The 20,652-nt window shown below is 43.6% G+C and overlaps 1 protein-coding gene across 1 annotated transcript; it reads right to left on the bottom strand.

The window, feature by feature from the left end:
• Window positions 1–781: 781 nt before the first annotated feature.
• LRP11 (LDL receptor related protein 11) lies at window positions 782–19,455 on the bottom strand. The gene is made up of 7 exons (XM_039569618.1): window positions 18,933–19,455; window positions 13,882–14,045; window positions 11,262–11,403; window positions 9,075–9,200; window positions 8,169–8,378; window positions 2,642–2,743; window positions 782–2,368 (listed from the first exon to the last, which is right to left on the bottom strand). Exons 1-7 carry the CDS (start codon window positions 19,453–19,455, stop codon window positions 2,214–2,216), a joined length of 1,422 nt encoding a protein of 473 aa, XP_039425552.1. The 3' UTR covers window positions 782–2,213.
• Between the last annotated feature and the right edge of the window lie 1,197 nt (window positions 19,456–20,652).

The raw sequence follows: 20,652 nt of genomic DNA, 5'->3' as shown, positions 1-20,652 counted from the left end.
CAAAGCCTGCAGCTGGGTAAAGTGACTGGAAAGCTGAGCCGCCTTTTGCACCCCGGCTGTACTGGCTGGCTTGTGCTTTGTCCGGGATCTTGCTGTTGTCCTGCCCGGCAAAACAAACCCAAACCTTTTGTTCTGCTGCTGGCTGTGTGCCAGGGTAATGGGTTTCGGTAATAGGAGCACAGTGGGCACAGTGAGAAACAACTACTTTTCTTGCTGCTTTGGTGAGGTGGTGAAGGACATTTCGGTATTTAATTAAAACCCAACACAAATTTCAATAATGGAAAATAAGACCCCAACCTAATGGGCAGTGAGTCTTCCCTAGAAGGTATTTAAAATGCAGTCTTTTGGGCCTTGCGCTATTTGCCATGTGTACTGTGAGCTGGGATGGAAGAGAGGCCGTACTCCCAAACTGGAAATGGGCAGCATCAGCAGATGTCTCCTGGACCCACTGTAACACTGAATTACAACAAACAGACTTTGCCTCACGTGGCACGAGGGCTCTGAGCAAGGAGCACTGGCAACCAGATTCCCTGAGTGGTTGGCACAGCCAGCTCTGTGACTGCTGTCCTGGTCAGCCCAAGCACTGCTCAAGAAACAGGTCATACAGGTAGATGCCCTGTCCTTCCCTGGCTCCCTGAAACAAGTATCTCAACAACTCCCCCCACCATACATGTTCCAGCTTCTTATAAGGCTGTTTCACAGAAGGGAAAATTGTACTTCTGTTTGTTCTCATGATGCAGTCTTGTAGCACAAAATTTAATGGAAACTAAAGACAATGCAATAAATGTAAGAATAAAATAGGTTTATTAGAGCTATTTTACATAAAGTAATCAAGAACAAACAACTTGAAGAACTATTTGTATACCATGGCAATATTCTTGCTGACTCAAAGTTACTGAAGTACAAAAGACGACATACAAAATGATGCATGCCTCATTTGACTCTGGTTTTATTGGGACCCATGACAAATGTGACATCCTTGGACAGCCAAACAAGACAGACACCACAGTGTGTGTATATATATCTGTATATATAACATGTACTGTACACATTTTACTGGTAACACATCTGCAGTTCACTCACACATATCAATTACTTGCTCTAATTCTATGAGAATTTTTCTGGGGTGAGGGCAGATCACCGAAGCTTTCAAGCTTTGCAGGGAGCTATGGGTTAACCAGCAGGAATCCTACACTCCGGAATCTCGGGTAGAAACTGCTGTGTGCTGCGTTCTCACGCTGTGGGAGGGTGGCGGGCTGGGCGTGGAAAAGGCTGAACAAGCCCTGAGCTCTGGAGAGAGACACAGCCCTGGGATTGTACATGGAATCATAGAGGGGTTCAGGTTGGAAAGGACCTAAGGGATCATTTAGCTCCAGCCCCGCAGCCATGGGCAGGGACACCTTCCACTAGACCAGGTTGCTCAGGGCTCCATCCAGCCTGGCCTTGAACACTGCCAGTGACCGGGCATCCACAGCTTCTTTGGGCAGCAGTACACGACTGCTGTTGAGCACTGGAAGTCCAAGCTCATCCACTGAGGAGTTGCATTTTTTCATTTCAGCATTTAGCAAGCATGGCTCTCTGCTATCAGCACAGAGGTTTAAACTGAGTGAAAAGAAGATGCTTTTTCCTTAAATCCCAATTTTCTTTGCAAAAGCTGGCACTTAGATAGCAATTACGTTTAATTAACAAAGCAAGACACATTTTTTTAATGAAAATGCTCCCAGTGCATCAGGTGGAAAGAACACAACACAAGGAATGCATTGGCTGGAGCATCCCGGTCCCCACAGTGGTGGCAGCACTGAGAACAGCAAGGTGGCCCAGGCTTCCCCCCATGCCTCAGCCAGCACAGCTGGGCTGCGGGGCCTTGGCTGCTCCAGTGCCCTGGCCCTGGGGCATGCTTGGCCATGGCTGAGATCACAGCTGCTGTGGGGAGGGCAAGGGCACCCCACATCCAGTTTGGGGCCTCTCCACCCTGCAGTGTCTTCTGCACAACAATGAACTGGAGCTACTCGCTAGAGCCTGAACACTTCTTGTTTTCTGAGCAAGGACATGTACCCACGTTTTGTATTATCACCAAAGGGAAAGAGTACGTTCTTCATCTTGCAGGCTTCTTCTACATTTGAAAATTAACTAAGGATTTTGGTCCTTTTATAGAGGCAGAGATTCATGGACACAGGAGAAAGGGGAGAAAACAACTGACCCAAATCCAATATTTAGAGATACATCCCATTGATGAGGTAATCGGACTCTTCAGATGTAATGGGTCGAGCTTTCTTAAGCTTCTGTTTCACTAAGCGCAGTCTGCAAGCAACCATAAGTAGCAGCAAAGCAGTGATTGCCAAGCCTAAGGCTAAGGGTAACACAGCACCTACAATGAGGTTAAGAGAAATTACATTTTATTTAACACAGTGAGATGCTGGCAGAGAAAACCTGAAATTGTTCTTAAAAAATACAGCTAGTCTGTCACTTAGATGTTAGTAATTGGAACAAGTCATGCTATGAAACTAAACTGTATGATCATCTTAGGGACAGTTCAGAATATATAAGTACATTATTCAGTTCTTGACCATTTTATCTGTATCTATAGCACCTGACTGAAAAGCTGATGTAATCCAAAATGAATTCACATGGTTGGTCTTACCTGTTTCTGGGACTGGACGACCACCTCCAAGCTGTTCTCTCTTTGGCACCATTATGCCATCCCCATTTTTATCATCTGTTCTTTTCCCTGAGGAACTGTTATCTGCACATAATCAAGCAAAATAAATGAATACTGCAGTTCAGTGACTCAGGAAGTCTTATCCACAGGACACCAGAATTAAATAATGTGAAGCGCTTAAATTACAGGGAAAAACAAACAAAAGAACAGCTTAAGAACTTCTGACTTCAACTGTGTAACTTGCATTTTTGAAATAATGTGAAATTAAAGCTAAAATGTAAATTCAGTTTTGCATTCCAAACCACAATGCATCTAAACCAAAAGCAAGGGCATTTTGACTGTGCTGTGATGTATTCACTGGCAGCCTTTAGAACTGTGACAGAGCTAACAGAAACACACTATGCTACAAGATCTTTAGAATATGAATGTGAAATGTTGTAATTGGAATTACATATAGTGGTGGGTGTCAAGGAAGTGTTTAAGTCAATTAGCTTGGAACGTGCACTATGTGTAAGGCCCACACACCACCACCAGCTCTGAAGAGCCGCAGAAGGTGTCCCTGGCAGTGGCAGCAGCAAATGCACACAACTGCTGATTAAAGCTTGGATTGTTTCATTGGTACTGTCATGAGGTCCAGGCTAATGTCCCCACTCTAAGGCAGAACGCAGCCTCCCAGGCTCTGGCTTTACTGCCCTGCCATTTTGTCTGGGGGTGCATAAACACGAACTTCATCTGCAGGGAATGCTGTAGAAACAAGCTGTGGCCTTCTTCTCGTTGGGCTCCTGATGTTGTCCTGGCATGTAAAGTGAGCTTGAAAAAAATCCTAAGAGTGAATGTACTGGCTTTAAAATATCTGTATGGTACCAGAGCTGTGCAAGACCACCTCAATGTAACTGACACCAAAACGAGCAGCTGTTTTCTGCTTCTGTTCTTCCTGAATTAAATTAAACAAATATTTGTCTTTGTTGTGGAAATACCCAAAAGACATCAACTCTTTTTGAGCTGCTTCAGCCTGCATCTAAATGCCTGTTTAGAAATTTGTTCCCCTGCCATTTAAGGAAATATTAAAATCAACTGCTTGTGAAGACATTTGGCAAATATTGAGAGAAGTTTAGTTGGAAATTTTTGCAAGGGTAGAAGAATAGAATCCCTTCAATAAAGCTTGTAGGGTTTTGTTAGGACTTGTGGCTGTTCTTACATGATTGGAGAGACTATCAGAGTCAATGCTGCTCAATATCTTATCTGTTATCTCTAGAACACAAAGAGCAATTTCCCCAAAGTTTAGGAGCCTGGCATAAAGCATATTACATGGGTTTAATTTGATTTTCACTTTCTCTTGATTTTCTAGTCTGTTTTGAGGAAATTGCAATTTGCAGCCCTTTCCAATTACCCTAAATTACAGATCTAGGTTATGGCTACTGCTGTGGGTGCCTCCGCAGTAAAAACATGACTAAGGCTTGGGTACTCAGTCAAATGTTGTAATCCCAGCCCTGAACAGCACTGCACAACAGCTGGCACAGGCATCCTGGGAGAGGCAGAGACCCTGTGCCAGGGGAATGCAAAGCTGTTATGGTGATTTATACACTTGGGTTGGCTGTGCTGGGGAGTGCAAATCTTCAGGCTGCTCGTGAATTCAACCTGTCTGCATGACCGTGTTTGCTACTGGCCACTGCTCCTTAGAAACCAGCCCAGTGCTCACTGCAGAGTGCGGTGCTGCTACTGTGTGTTTTCTATAGTCATCCGCAAGTGCAGCAGTGCCAGAATATGCAGCTGGGCTTAAGAACTTCCCTGGAGAAGGACTCTGGGGCTATTTGGAGGCAGCCATGCAGAAATGCTGCGCTGGCCTTTGCAGGACATGCAGTCTGGATTACTTTGCCATGGAAACATGTCTGCAGAGAGAGAAAGGACTCCTTTATTGACATTACATGCCTCTTCCTCCATCCACTCCCAACTTTGAAAGAAAATGTTTGGCCTTTCAGCTTGGGCCAAGGTAAACAATGAGTCTGTTGCAGAAGACACAAGTGCCATGAGTGTCTGAGTGGTTTATCTCTAAGTTGCACTTGGTGTTCCTCTGGACTTGCCCTGCTGTAGAGGAAGCCCATTGAAAAGGTAGGAGTGCAGAACAAGATTTATCCGTTGTCAACAATCAGTGATTTCTGGGGGTTTTTTTTTGTTGGTTGGTTGTGGTTTTTTCCTCTTTACTGTGAACAGATTCCCTGTTAGGCCAGGCAGAAGTTTTAAACCGTCCTTAACTTGGACTTGAGCATTTTCATACTTTAGTGTAAATCCTTAGAAAGTTTGTATCAAGTCAGAGCTAAGCATGAAGGACCACTGTAACGAAGGTTAAAGAAAATTTGGAACAGAGAAACTATTAAGAGAAAATGGATTCTGGAAAAAAGTTCACCTAGTATCACCCTCACAGGCAGAAAGCTCATATATCTGCTACCAGGAACTATCTCACAGTCCAAAACATTACAACTTAGCCCAGCTCCTTAGGAGACAAGGAGAAAAGATAAATATGGTAGTACTTGACAAGGAGGTCTCTTTATTAGACCCTTTATTGAATTCTCAAAGATGAAAGCTGTTTATGGAGAGGTAAGCAGCAGAAGGGACATGCTTTTACTGGTACTTTAGCCACCACTTATAAAAAAACAAATGTAAAAAAAGAAAACAAAGCAACTCCCCAGTCCTGCAACGTCTTGGGAAAAACTTTTCTTCTTTAAAAATCAACTGAAAGTTCCTGTATCAAGCATCAAGTCTAGCAGCCAGCTGGAATGTGCCACATGCTGTCTCCAGTAAGGTAAAACCTTCACTTACTCTACCTTGAAGTCACTGGATTTCAGAGCATCACGTTTTCCTCCCTGGATTGTATTTCCATGATGATCTGAAACTGTCAGCTGAGAATTAAGAAAAATGTAGCCCTGAATGGAGCACTCGCAAGTAAAAAGCTAGAACCTGTGCTGCCACTGTAAGGCCATATCCCCTAATATGTACCTAAAGTAGACAGCTTTTCACCAGTGACATTAAAACCACTAAAGCTTATTTTCAAAATTTATGTAAAGTAGTATGTAAGAAGCCTGGATGTTTGCAATGTCAGCTTCAGGCCAACAAGAACATGATTGCCTTGGTCCAACAAAGACTTTTACAGTGACTCAGAAGCAGAGGTTCTACCTTGGCATCAGCAGCAGCAGACAGTCCCTTCCAGAACAGGATTTCTGCCAGTGGAATTGCTGAAGTTTTGAGGCTGCTGGTATGATTTCTGCTCAGCACTGCTTACCTCTCCTCAAAAATGCATCTAGCAATTATTGCCCTCCTGGACACATTTCCAGATGAGCTTCATGGAGCTGCTCCAGCATTTCTGTGCCTCTCATTTTTGTATCACATAATTATTAGATTTGTTCTCAACCTCCTTGAGATGGCAGTGGTGGAGGGAAGTCTAATCAATGGATCTGAGTGGATTTTTAGGAATAGGTTAGATGCCTGTCTCCTCGACTCCATAAAGACTGTGGTGCTTGCCAGTGAGCCTGTCTGGACCTCCGTGAATCACTACCACACAGTATGGGACTCCCAGGAAGTTTAAGTATCTGCAGGAGAAGACGGCAGCTCAGAGCGTGTTTTGGCAGAGCAGGTTTGGCAGCTGCCCTTTGGACCCATGTACTTATTAGCAAGTACCTCGTACCCCTTCATGTCCCAGCCCACGCACCCTACCTGGAATTGATCCGTAGGCAATTTTAAACCTCACTGAGCTCTTTGCTGCTTTTTTTGGTTAAAAGTATTGGGCTCCTGGGTCAGTAAAGACTGGATCCTTCTATTCCACAGGGAAATTATTAAGCATCTAAAGTTAAATTTTGACTGAGCCTTGTCAAAAGAGCGATATTAAACCCAAAAGAATTAAAGCAGCTTTAAATCTTGCCTGTTGAAAATTAGAAGATTACAACAGGTACTGGTAGTACACTAATCACTGGAGCCCCATCACACTTTTTTAGTTTTATAAGAATCTTTTTCTTTGCTTGTCTACTGCTGTGCAAAACACTACCTTTAGAGCAAAACTGGGGCAAGTAAGTTACTGTACAACGGGTAAACAGAGAAAATGATTATGCAAAAGTGCTTTTACATTGCAATTCCAGTTATAACCCCTGATTATCAGTTGCTAAAGGTGGTGACCTCAGTTCTGGTTTTACACCTGGATTCACAAGCCAAATGATTTTTGAGACCGACTTAGCAGCTGACTTTCCACTGGAGCCTGCAAAGCCCTTTGGAAGTTTGATGTTTACTTTGGGTGGCCCCATATCAGGTGTCACTCAGGACTATCTGAGTGAGAAGGGTTTGAAGCAGACTTCAGAATTTTAGTCACTCCAGTGAGGAGCACTGAGGTCATCTATACTTCCAGAAAGAGGGAAAACAATTTGAGACAGGATTTTGCTGTCAGTTGCTACACATTCATTCGGGGCCATCAAATTCTTAAGAACATTGTTTTCACTCCCTTTGCAGAGTGTTCACAGTGTTCCCTTTGCAGAGTTTTCACTCCCCCAGCACTCCACAGATGAAGTAAAAGCACTTGAAGGAACGTTCAGGTGCCAACCAGGGCAGTGCCCTTTTCCAGAGTCAGCAGCAGAGGGCACTGAGCACTGCTCTGTTATAACTGGAAAATAAAGCTGGTTATAAATAGCTGTGTCTTGGGGCACATGAATCAGTCAAAACCATGAAGAAATAAAAGTGGGGGGGTTTGTACTGATTTTAGGCTCTGTGCACACAGTTTTGCTTTCATATAATTGACATTTCAGATTATTGTAATTCATCAGCATGAACCTCGGAAGGCACATCAATTTCATTGCAGCTTCTGGAGCTTTACCAAGGGCAGGGCTGGGGCTCTGCCTGTAACATCACACGATGGCTCACTACAGGCTTGCAGCTACTGTGCAGAGCAATACTGGGGACCAGTACATGGACACCTGAGGTAGCTTGTTACCAGAGCCTGAGACTTTTCTGTAGTGATCAAAGACTTCTCCTGCCCTGGAGACTGAGTTCATAAGAAAAAAAAAAAAGGCCCATAATAGTAAAGATGTTCGTTCAGGAGAAAAATAAAAAAAGAAGTAATACTTAGCACTAGGAGAAAAGCAATTACTCTCACCCAGGTTGAACAGTACTTTATTACGTTCTTCTGAAGTACTCCCCTACAGATTTAAAGAGCCTTAATACATCAGCCTACACAGCTGAACCTGTGGCAGAATTTGTATTTAGTTCACTGCACATTTTGTTCCTTAGACTGTATTACTTCCCTAGCATTCCTACATTTTAAATTTCTTTTTGCACCTACTAAAAAACAGACTGACAATAATAAATGAAAAACAACTCAGAACTTCATTATTACAGGTTTCTTTTGTATTTTTTTACATTTCAATTTTTTTCCTCTTAGCCAGGCACCAAAAGACAATTAAATTAAATTTAAGGTGCAAGACACTTCCTTTCTTTAAGGAGAATGATTTATTGAAACTGATTCAATTCTTACCTGGCACAAATCCACTGATTTGTTTCTTTGGTCCCTGAGAAAGCGATTGGTTAGACACGTCTGCATCCACTGAGAGAAGTGGTTGATTTCTGGCAGTGGCTTTCAGGGTGTTCTCTGCAGAGTTTTCCTCTGTGTTTTCAGCCAGTCCTGCAGTCCTTTGCTGGGTAGTGCCAAGAGCTGCATGTGTCACCGTTTTCCGACCCGAGCTGACTGCGAACAGAAACAAAAATTTTTGTACAACGTTGAAGGGAATGGAAGAGTTATTAAGGAAAACTCTCCAATATGGGCCTTGAAGTGGAGTAAACAACTTCCTCAGGTTCACACATATGATGAAATGTGAGTCACAGATTCCTAACAACTGCTCGCAAGAGTACAGTTATGATCCCTACAGTGAACTCCAGCAACTAAAATATAATGAAAGAGTGGTTGGCCATTGTGCCCATTCACCTTCTGATGGTTTTTGCTCACTTAGCTGAGCATGGGCACATGCTGAGGGATGGCTAATGAAAGCAAACAGCGTGATGGTGATCCAACTGGTTCCCCTGCATGCCCACAGTGTTTCAGATTCATGCAAGGTGTCTAACATCACTGCGAAGGTACCTCTGAGACACTCTTTCAGATAGACACCATGGTTCTAGTCCTTGTTTCCAGAATCATCATACAAGTGAAAAACCAATCTTTTAACTGCTGAACACAAAACCTGTCACTTAGGGACCCTTGACAGTTTTAATATGCTTTGAAGAAAATTTCTGAGCACCTGCTGTATGTGGATATTAAACCTTCCGATGTGCAAATTCTGCTTGCTCACAGGGAGAGAGGCCACTGAAGCGGTATCATCCCCCTTTGGTTATTGAGGCTGTGGTTACTTTCACAATCCACTGTGCCACTGTGCCCTGGCACACTTACGATTCTGGCAGAAAGTCTCATCTGATCCATCAGGACACTGTCTCACACCATCACATGCAAACGTGATGTCAATGCAGCAGCCATCATCGCAGATAAACTGGTAGCGAGAGCAAACCCCAACACAGGCTGTTGAGAAAAAATTCCCAAATTACCAAAAGAGAAATCCAAGTAGTAAATACTGAGTCAGTGACTAAAATCTGCAGCACTGAGGAAAAAGCAAAACCACGCTATGTCAAGAAGCAACATGAACAAGGGAGAAAATCCAGACTCAGCTGTGTGATGTCATACCGACACGGAAGCAAATACAGGCAACAGCTGTTCCTGGCACCTTCCTCACTTGCCTGGCAATCTCTTTACTACAGGAATACTCAGCCTGGAGGCTGTTGCACCTTACACCTTGTGCAGCACCCTTACAGTGCTTTGAATTCTGCTGGCCTAAGCTGAAAGGAGATCTTCCTAGGCTTAAAAGATGCAGGACAGTCCTGAAAATAAATAAATGAATGAAATCTCTGTGGCTGTAACTGCATACCTCCAACACGTAATTCCTACTACATATCCATCCTGTATTTCTGACAATATGTTGTTTAACATGAACACATATGGACTATATGGGATCTTTTATGGCATGTTTTCTGCAACCTAATTAAAATACTTAAAAGAATGCTCATCATTTATTGACATCAGCAATCCAGTGACTTCGATACTGTACAGACCAGAACAGGACTAGGTCATGTTCTCACAAATGACTTTCTCCAGAAAGAACTGACTGTGCTGCATGCTTTAACATTTAGTTTCCCCTGGAAATGGAGAGTATCCCTGGATGTTCCATTTTGCATACTCAAAGCTTTCCTGAAACCCATTCTGATCCTGTAATTATCAAGTGTTTACATCTGTGCTTTTGTCTTTCCAATGTAGTTCATCACTTTGTAAAGCACTATCAAGTTCAGTGCTTGATTAGCGTCGTATGAGCAAACTGATTTGCATAAGGGAGTCACAGCCTTTGGCTGTTATCCTGCTGTGTACCAAACGCTGCACCACACTAAGGGAAGGATGCCAGGAATGCAGACAACTTTTTAAAACTCCTAAAATCTGAAAATGCCTCTCCTTAACTTCAGCACTAGTAACAGCATGGATCTTGCATGTATTAAGGCATCAGGGACTGGTTTAACTATAGCAGTAGCACTTGAATTGCTAACGTAGCTGGGGAATTAGAAAAATTTAAAAAACAGCAAATCCCCTATGTGCTCCATACAAAAGATACCCCAGACACCTACAGCAGCAAATAAACAAACCAGCAAACTTCTCTGGCTGCTTCAACTGAATTAAACATTAATGAACACAACTCTATCATCCATTACTGGAACACAGGCATTATTAAACAGATTTTTTTGTAATACCAGCTTACTGCCACAGTGACTACCCTCTCACATAGAGATATTGTGCTGGTGCAGAGCAAGATTTTCACTGGTTCTGCTGAACATGGTGTTAACTCCATTTAACTTTTACTTTGAGCCAGAGCAGCAGATCTGCACTTGCAACTTCTTAATTACAATGTAATTAGAAGTTATAACATTAAGAGCAGGACTGACAGCCACTGAAATCTAACCTACTTTCTAGCTTTTATGCTTTTTACATGTTTCTGAAGCTCAGAGCTTAAAAATGATGGCTCAGTTCCAGTTTGTTTCCCCAGCAGCATATGGCTTCAATGGCAACCATCAGACAGAAAAACTTAAATGCATTAAAACATAAAACCATGCCGACTTTTAGACTACAGATGCAGGTCAGTATTATTATTAGTCTGCCTCAAACATACTATTAAATAATTTTAACTGGGTCTTCCCTATAGCACAAGCCCTGTCATGTTGCCCACACCACCTGACTGTTACAATGCACCTGATACCTGTGGCAGTATCTCACCTTTCCAACCCTGCATGTTTATTAGCAATATTAGGACAAATACTCAGTGCCTGGAAGTATTATTGCTCCGACAGGCAAGTGATGCTCGCTTGTTTCCTCACTTTGAAAGAGCGATTCAAAGCTGAAAGAGATGTCATTATGTAATGAACAATGGCAAAATAAAACACTGGAAATGGAGACTAACATTTTTGCCTCTATCAAGACCCTTGCTCTGCTCTGAATACCATACCCTGGTTGTCACAGAGGCAACAGCTCCCGTCATTTTCTCACCTGCTGCAGAATGAACCATGGGCAGAACGGTCACAGAGACGTTGTCAGAGCTCCGCTGACCTGCAGTGTCTGTCACCATTAGCTGGAAAATATACCCACCTTCCTGAATGTGGGACAGTTTCAGTGTTCCTGGTTGTGGGACCTGAGTAAAGACACACAGTAAAAAGAACATACTGGCACAATGGATCCATCCATCCATCCATGCAGATTAAATACTTCTCTGTGGTCTAGCCAGCCTACTCAAGCATGTATTTCAGCATGTTACATTTCATCTCTTTTTTTACATCCATTTGTAAAAAAAACCCACACAACATTTAGGTAGTGTTTTTCATGATACATTCAGTTAGCTGGAGCTGTGGATCTCAGCACTGGAGAACCAATAGACACATACATTTAACTCAATTTTTGAGTAATTAGAAATGTAATTTTAGAGGATAGGCAGTAAAATAATGGCCTTTTGCTCTTTATCAAGTTAGTCTGTAGACAATATATATGGATCCACAGAAATGACTTTTCATGCCTGAAAGAGAACATGAATTTTTTATTAATATGGTCATAGAATCCTAGACCTACCATTATAGAAGAGTGTACTAATAAAATACATTTTTTCTCTCTGTGAAAAAACTTCCTAACTGAAATTTCTTTCCTTTTCTATTTACATAAATGCACTCAGTTATCTGATCAGACTGTTGATCTTCCTGATGGAGCGTATGACCCCTTAGAATTTTATTCTTTAGTGTATTAAAGAAATTATTATGCTCTAGAAAACACCTGCTGTTGTTCACTATGATTGCTGGGAGAGGAAATGTGGTATTTAAAACTCATGAGCCATGGAGTCCAAGTCCCTTCCCAGGGCAGAGCCAGGGAAATGCCACTGACTTCTCAATTCACCACCACTCCTCCCAGTGATCTCTGCGCTTTCCTTTTTGTCTTCATGCTGCCCTGAAGAATGCTGGCCTGTATGTGCTTTCACAGAAACTTTGGCTCAAAACAGATAATCAGCATTTTTAAAAAAACCCAACCCCTTACTGTCCTTAAGCGTCCAGGAGCTGTGCAGCTACAGCGTGGGGGTAGCAATCAGAGAAGCAAACTATCTAAAAAGCAATAATCAGTGACAATAGAAAAAAACCCTCTTCCTTCTACAATATGATAAGATCTCTTTATAGTAGTCCTTCCCCCTCCTCTGCCTTCTATTTATTCTTTGGTACATAAGAGCAATGCAACAGCTGCCTTTTATCCTACTTAAACACACTCCCATTCTCCTTGTAGCTATGGATTCATGCATTATTCTCAAAGAATAAATGACACGAAATCCAGTAACTTCAGGGCAGTAACCAAAGCACTAAAGACATCAACTGAAGAATGCATGAAAAAAAATCACAGTTATTAATTCAACTCTAAAATTTAAATTATGACGGCTAATCACCAAGGTACCTATCTGTAGGAGAAATCCCAGCTCATTTGAACTCAATGGAAAAGTATTTATTTAAGCATAAATGTGTGTCAAATTCATTTTCTGTTAACAAATACACAGAAGCCACCAAGGTTAATGAGAATTTTGCAAGTTTAAATGGACAAAAGACTTGTCTCTATTTTATGGAGTGATTTTGAGTAATATCAAAAATATAAACTTTAAATTTTTATTAAAATTTTTATTTTTGTCTTACTCTATGTTACTAAATCACAGATTAATTTGAAAGTATTTAATTGCTCTTTAAAGAAAATAATGTTGCAAGGGGTTAGATTAACAAGTCTTTGATAATGAAGTGTTCATTTTATCCAGATGATATCTAGCAACTATTCTTAAAGTTTCATTTTGGTTCACACTCTCTCACCTTTAGATATTCTTCCTGCTCTAGGTGGAGTTCCCAGTGTGCCCTGGATATTGTGGGCTGTGAACAAACTATGAGTAGAGCCTGTGGATTTGAGACATTTTTCCTTTATTTTTCTGCTGATCTTAGGGCATTCACTAAGAAGGCTAAGATGAAGAATCCCTCTCTTGATTGTTAATTTTAAATTGAAACCAAAGTGCAGCAGAAAATGTATGGATAAAATATCTCATAAGGTCTACATCACACATTTCTTTGTACCTTCTCCATAAGCACTGACAGGAGACTGTTGGTGAAAATCCCTTATTATTTTTAGTAAGTGAATTACTGAGGGGTCTCTAACTGGGGTGACAGAAGCTGAAAAACAGGTGCAGTGAGTACAAACAAAGCAGAGCTCAAATACAGTAGAGTATTATCATCTACTTGTTTGCTGCTGGCTGTCCCATGCCATCCAGGATAGAGATTAACTGTGTAAGCCACTAGAAATAATCACTGGTACAAACTCCCCAGGGACCTCCTTCACTTGAGGTCTTCAAGATGTGACTGGACAGATAAGATAATCTCACTGAGGCTCCTTGTCCCACAAACAGTTGGACCAGATGATCTTTTGAGGTCCCTTCCAACCTGGGCTGCTCTACATTTCTGTGAAATAAATGTTCAAGTTGTACAGGCATCCTAATTCTGGTGCCTGGTAGACAGATTTGAATATATTTAATATTTTTAGCTGTACATTTAAAACTTGAACACAACAGTCTGGAAGTGACTGGCCATGAGGGGGACTGCACACGTACCTGCATTTCAACCGATGAGTCGCCCTGCAGCAGTGTCCACTCATAGTGCACAATTCCATGGTCATCGGAACTTTCTCGGCCATCCAAAAGCACCCAGTCCACAGGTGACTGCAGCACAATGTCTTGGCCCGCCTTACACTGTGGAGGCTCATCATAGTCTTCTTCTTCAATAAAAAAAGAGAAGATCAGTTATTTATGAGGGAAGGCTGAGTGATTTTTTTTATATGAAACACGTTTTTTTCTTGGTTAAGGTATTGTTTCACTTCTTTGCAACTTCCTGAAAGAGGAACACGTTCATTAGTGCACATTTTGTTAAGCAAAGTACTATCTGCTTCAAGTTTAGTTAATTGTCCTACGATGTTGTCAGGAATTAACATTAGAAGCACATGGCATAGAAAACCTCTCTAGGTACTTGGATGTTTTAGCAATGCAACAAACAGGACTGTTAGCATCAGTGTACCTTTTTAATCTGAACTAAGGAAAATAGGTTTAAATATGGCTTACATGCAGATGGCAGCTACAGCACCTTTTTTATACCTTTTATAGTGCTCTGCATAATTCAATAGGCTTCTAGTCCCTATTTATAATACATCATTATAGGAATGAAAGACCTATTTAGCATAAGTTGGCATCCTGATGAAGGAGTGTACACGATGATTAAAAATCATCAGAGACCACCAATTTTAAGTGTCTTATTTAAGACATTCAAAGCTTGATTTTCAGAATATTTAGGATTTGTAGCATTTTGCTATATTCAAAGCACAATGCTTATTGATTAAAATTGTGAGTACTAAATACTTTTGTCAGTCAGACCACAAGCTTTTGGGTTAGACTAACAAAAGTCATGATCTGTTAGGTGACACAGACTGTCAGAAGCGGTTTAAGTCATTTATTCTACAACCTTCAAGCAGTGCAGGGAAGAGAGAGGGGTAAAACCTGGTTCTACAAGTCAGTATTTAAAAACTTTAGCCACAAGATTGCATCTTTCTGCAGTTCCCCACTCAAGTTTCATTCCTTCTCTAGGCACCCTGAAGTGCCAGGATGCCCTTTGCTCTTCAACCTCTGCAAGGATACCCTGTAAAGGATATTGATGTTATGCTCAGAAAAGCAATTACTGAAGACAAGGTTGTAACTTCACTTCCTGCAGGCAGAGCCGCACAAGGAAAGGTGCTTTCCCATCAGTGTAGGGAATCTTCCTTGCACATGCTCTTCAACAGGATCAAGAATGTGCCTGAAGCCTTGGAGCTCATGGAAGCAGTGGGACAACTGTTTATGACTGAACAGCCAAATTCTTATTTCTTGTTCTTGTCAGTAGTAGATAAGGCACAGAAGATTTCAAGGCAAATGCCTAAAGTTAGGAGAACATACAAATAACTGAAAGCAGGGTCTAACAATAGAAAGTATGAAACAGTTCTTGCTTATCCGACGGCACAGGAAGCTTTGCCTAATTTGTACACACTCGCTTCTCAAAACCAACTTTGTTTAAAAAGCAACATCCAGGTGCAAAAATACCCCCAAACCTCATTGTCAATAAACACCATCATTATGATACCTGGGCAACTTTTATTTGATATCAATGAGTTATGTACAGTCTTCACACAATTATTTACTTTACAAATGACTGTCAAAAAGAGACTGACCTGGGTCTTAAACAGCACAGCCCAGTCTTCCACTTCAACCTTGGAAAGGGGCTTCATGTCACCTGTCTGGTTTAAATGACTTGATCAATGCCCTGCAGGGGCAGACACAAGCCCCACTTTCCCAAAGCAGTAAGGACACTCTCTTCCTGGACTAACTTTATATTCCAGCAGCACGAGTTGCAAATGAAGGACCACTTCACATTGAGTCAGTCACAGCAATTCATGCCAGCCCTTTGTTAAAGATGAGTGAGGGACCACACAGACCTTGGGTCCCAAAGGATGGAGGCACCACCCTTTGCTTGCAAGCCATCAGATCATCTTCAGAAAGGTAAATCAATGGCAAAAAGGAAAATTTGGCCTGAGAGAGGCATACGGCACAGGAGGAGATAGCCTATTGAGCTGAAGATTCTTTTTCCACACCAAAGTTTTAAGCAATGGAATACATGATCCTTAAAGAGTGAAACACCTCTATATCTGGGGAATAAGAAGTCAGCATAAAAAAAGCAAGGAGGCAAACTCCAAGGAGCCACTTGCAACCACCACTGATGGGAATAAAGCACTATCAGCCACACGTCAGCAGAAAAATCATTTCTTAACTTCTGTTTTTAACTTGCATTTAAGTTGAATGTAAATAAGCAGTATGGAACTGATATACCAGGTCAACACTCTGAGATGCTGGAGCTGGCTGCTTTCTAGAAAAAGGGGTGAAATGCTTTTTTCTTTGGGAGGGAACACAATAGGCTTTTTTTTATCCTGCTTTTTATTTATTCTGCTTCCTCCATCCTTTATACAGGCTTGTCCTGCCAATAATGAAGCTTCCAGCTAGTTGTCTGAATGAAGGCTTTGTTATACAAGGTCATTTCACTAACAACTCCTGAATGTGTTTGGTATTAGTTTACCTTGATGTTGAATCCTCCTGTTGCTCACCACTAGTGATCTTAGAGATCACTAGATCCCAATGCCCAGAAATATTTTGGAATTATGAGGACACCACATCTGTGGATAAATGTTTGTTTGGTATTATTAGAAAGGAAACAGCAGAAGACTCAAGAACAAAGTACTCTGAAAGAACAAAAAAAAAAGAACAGCTAAAATGTGATCCCCTCATTGAAGAAAATCTTGAAAAGTTCTTTCCTAAATTTCCTAAACTCATTCATGGGGTGACAGAAGGGAAAAGAGATGTGCCTTCATAATCCTGTTGCCCAGATTATTTTTTCAATGTAATTCAAGAATGCACTGGTAACAAAACATTAGAGCAAAATAATTCAATCTTAATTTTATCTCTCCTGGTCTGTGTCACAGCTGACAGATGTTTGAATAAAAGTTCATTCTCCTTTGTGGCTCTGCTTCAGCTCCAGTGTAATTGCACTAAGAAATCATAATCCCCTGTTTCCAATACCACCATCACCCACAAGGCAGACATTTAAATAAAACCAACAGGACACAGAGCAATTTGCAGACTAGGAACTGAAATTGCCTTGCAAGTCCAGTGTTGATAGTCACAAAAGCTGCTAAAAAAGCAAAGCATTTAAGAACTCCAGAATTCAAGAACTCAATGAATTCAAGAAATTCAAGATTTCTAACAGGTAGAGCATCATTTGTATACTATATTATTTATATTGTGCCATAACTGCACTCTACATTAGCTCCAGGTTTTAATAGAATTAAGGCAGTTCAAAATGAAGCCTAATTCTGTGTGACTTTGATGTAAAATCTCATCTAAAGCCTTCTATCATGCAAGTGCATACAGACTTATGAAACATAATTACCCCGAAGTTGCTACATAAATAATACTGTGGAACTAATACTTCTCCTGTTGAAAACGTCAAAATCACACCTTGGGCTTTTCTGGTACCTCAAGCTTGCCTCACCTCTATTGCCATAAGATCTTTCCTATAGCTCTCTAATTTACCTGCCCATGCACTTTGCAAAAAATATTTAGGCATCATAATGCCTCTACAAATTGAGCCCCTGCTCTCTCCTGTTTCCAGGGGATTCCCATCGACATTCTCATGAAACATGCAAGACTGAATGGACCTCAAGCCTGAGGTCTCCCCTCCCAAAAGAGCAGTAACAGCAGGCACATCTGGGCACTGTTTTCATCCGCATCAACACCAGGTCCTCCTCCTGCTGCACGCAGTGACTAATTTACTTCAGATGAGATCTATCGCCTAGTAAGATGCAGATGACATTTGGGAAGGTATTGTCCACAGAGATAGCGAAATTAAGTCAAAATTAGTTAAGATGAGACTGCTTAACAACAGGAGGTGGGGGAAGGCAAGTAAATTCTTTGCATTGGGTGCTAGGAAAGAGAATCCAAATTTATAAATCCAGATTTGTTTTCATCTACAGCTGCTTGCTCTGGATTATGTTGTTCTTAAATATCCTTCAGAGCTGAACAAACTGCTGCTTTTGATGTGGCTTGGTTTCCAGAGGCACTTATGGAGAATGTCCATGCTGTCTCTGGACTACTGGTGAGCTATCCTTGTCTTCTTCCGTCTAGCTCTCAAATTCTTTAACAGGAAAAATCTTGAATTAAGTGAATAAGAAGATATCTTAGGCAATGACATTTGGACAGCACCCGGTGCTTGCTCTCAGGCTATGCACTAAGTTATGGGATATCTGGGACCAGCACTTCATGATTTCCAAGGTGCCCAATATGCACAGTTCCTAGGGATCTGGGACTTCTCTGGTTCCCCAGGAAGTGTGGGGCTGGTGAACATGCACATCCCACTGTCTGCCTCCCAGCCACTGGCTGGCTGGCACAATGCCCTGCCAAGGGCTCTGCAGAGGCAGAAGTGTTGAGGGATGGGTCTCCCCAGGTCCAAACACCCCCAGAGCCCTCGCACCCTCACAGAATCGGTCAGGTCAGAAGTCCCAACTTCCCTGCTCAAGCAGGGTCGACCACATGGCACAGGATTGCGTGCAGACGGTTCTTGAGTATCTCCAGTGAGGGAGGCTCTACACCATCTCTGGACAATCTGTTCCAGTGCGTGGTCACCCGCACAGTAGAGAAGTTCTTCCTCATGTTCAGCTGGAACTCCCTGTGCATCAGTTTCTGCCCACTGCCTCTTGTCCTACTGCTTGGCACCACCAAGAAGAGCCTGGAAACATCCTCTTGGCACTCGCCCCTTCCGTTCAGATATTTGTACACGTTGGTAAGGTTCCCTCGGGCACGGCCGGGCCGCCTCTCCAGGACCAGCGAACCCCGCCGAGAGGCGCGCTGTAGCCCGGCTCTCCTCCCCCCGGCGACACCCCACGCACGACCCGGGAGCGGGTTCCCGGCGCCGGGGCGGCCGCACGGACAGCGCCCGCTCCCTGCCGGCGGAGGCTCCGCGGCCCTGCCGCCCCCGCGCCGAGCGCCGCCTGCCGCCATCTCCGCGCCGCCTTTCCCCCGCGCAAGCCGCTTACCCGTGGGCGGCGGGGCGATGCCGGCGGTCCGGCGGCTGTAGGAGCTGTAGCCGCGGTGCGGGGCGAAGCGGCAGACGGGGCGGCCGCGGTGCGTGCAGTTGAAGAGGTAGCAGCCCGGCTCCGCCGCCGTGCCCCGCGGGCGGGCGGGCCCCTGCACCACGGCCAGCGTGCAGCGCGGCTCGGCGCAGCAGGCGTCCAGGCACTGCCGCCAGCCCGACACGGCGCCGGGCGCCCGCAGGAAGGTGGCGCCGGCCGCGATGGAGTCCTTGGTGCGGATGATGGAGTCGGGCCTGGCGGAGAAGCTGCCACTTCCGCCGCACCGCTCCCCGCCGCCCGCTACGCCGCCCGCCGTCGCCGGCGGTCCCGGCTCCTCCTGCTGCAGCTGCCGGCGGAACTCCTCCAGCAGCGTCTCCACGCCCGAGATCTGCGAGCGCAGGTCGGCCAGCGGCGCCGCGCAGCGCCCGCCCGGCAGCACGGCCCGCCCGCCCAGCGCCGCCAGCAGCACCAGCACCAGCGCCGCCATGGCCCCGGGCGGCGGCGGCGGCGGGAGCGGCTCCCCCGGGGCACCCCCAGCGAGCGCGGCGCGGGGAGGCGCCGGCCCCGCCCGGCTGCACCAGGCGGAGCGGCCGCGCTCAGCACCCGCCGCCCCGAACAGCTCCGGCGGGCCCCGCCCCGGGACCGCCCCGCAGAGGGACTCTCCATCCGGAGCCGCGGTGATAGGAGAAGGAGTAAAGGGTTCAAACTCAGAGAGGGGGATTTTCGGATGTGTATTAGAGAGAAATTCTTTGCTGTGAGGGTGATGAGACACTGAAACAGGTTTCCCAGAGAAGCTGTGGATGCCCCATCCCTGAAAATGTTCAAGGCCAGGTTGGATAAGGCCTTGCATAACCTAGTCTAGTTGAAGGTATCCCTACCCGTGGCAGGGGCTTGGGATAAGATGATCTTTAACGTCCCTTCCATTCTTTGGAACCCCTTAACATTCCCCGCATGGGGAGATGACACCTGCAAATAATCGGGGTTGGGTGGGGGGTCACTGAAACTGCTGGTGGTTCTGTGAACCTGAGGAAACAAACAAGTAACCAAACAGACAAAAAAGAAATTGCGGAAGACTCCATCCCAGACATGGCATTTGTGTTCAGAAATTACAGAAAAAGAAGCCCACTAGTCAAAAACATAATGCATAAAGCTGTGACCTTGACTTGCAAAAAAATTCCCAGATAGGATCTTAACCACCCAAAACAATGGTGAAGAACTCCCCGTGCAACTTTTTGAAGTCTTTGCTAAAAGAGTTTCAGAGAAATACTTTCAATTAAATTAATCAGTTTTACGTCTGTCACAACTTCTGTTTTATCATAAAATTAATGCTGATTCTGTGACACAAATCAATAACAGTACTACCCCTGAAAATCAGCAATCCTTCAAAACAGCTGCTTTGTTATTTTTCATCAGATGCATGGAGCCTCAAAGTGCTGGAATGGCACATTGAGACCTGTCTACCAGCACTGAGAAACATAAGCTTGCCAGTAAATGAAGAGAGGTAGTGATGGGCTTTGAGCTGCGTACGAAAGGATGTCATAACAGGTCAAGTGATAGCTCTGTGTTTTCATTTTCATTTGGTTCATTCTTCCAAGCATCTTTAGTCACAGACTCACATTTCTTAAATTACTGGAAAAAGCTAAATAGCTGCATCAAAAATATCATTATGTCAGGATGCTTTGTA

Source organism: Corvus cornix, chromosome 3, assembly GCF_000738735.6.
Source record: "Corvus cornix cornix isolate S_Up_H32 chromosome 3, ASM73873v5, whole genome shotgun sequence".
In the NCBI taxonomy this organism is placed as follows: domain Eukaryota; kingdom Metazoa; phylum Chordata; class Aves; order Passeriformes; family Corvidae; genus Corvus; species Corvus cornix.
Note: the sequence above shows the minus strand (reverse complement) of the source record. Positions and strands in the feature narration are given on the sequence as shown.

Coding starts and splice junctions, on each gene's coding strand:
- LRP11 (XM_039569618.1), bottom strand. CDS start 19,455: ATGGCGGCGCTGGTGCTGGTGCTGCTGGCGGCGCTGGGCGGGCGGGCC. Junction 14,046..18,932: donor CATCGCCCCGCCGCCCACGG/GTAAGCGGCTTG, acceptor TTTTTATTGAAG/AAGAAGACTATGATGAGCCT. Junction 11,404..13,881: donor ACTCATCGGTTGAAATGCAG/GTACGTGTGCAG, acceptor GTCTTTACTCAG/GTCCCACAACCAGGAACACT.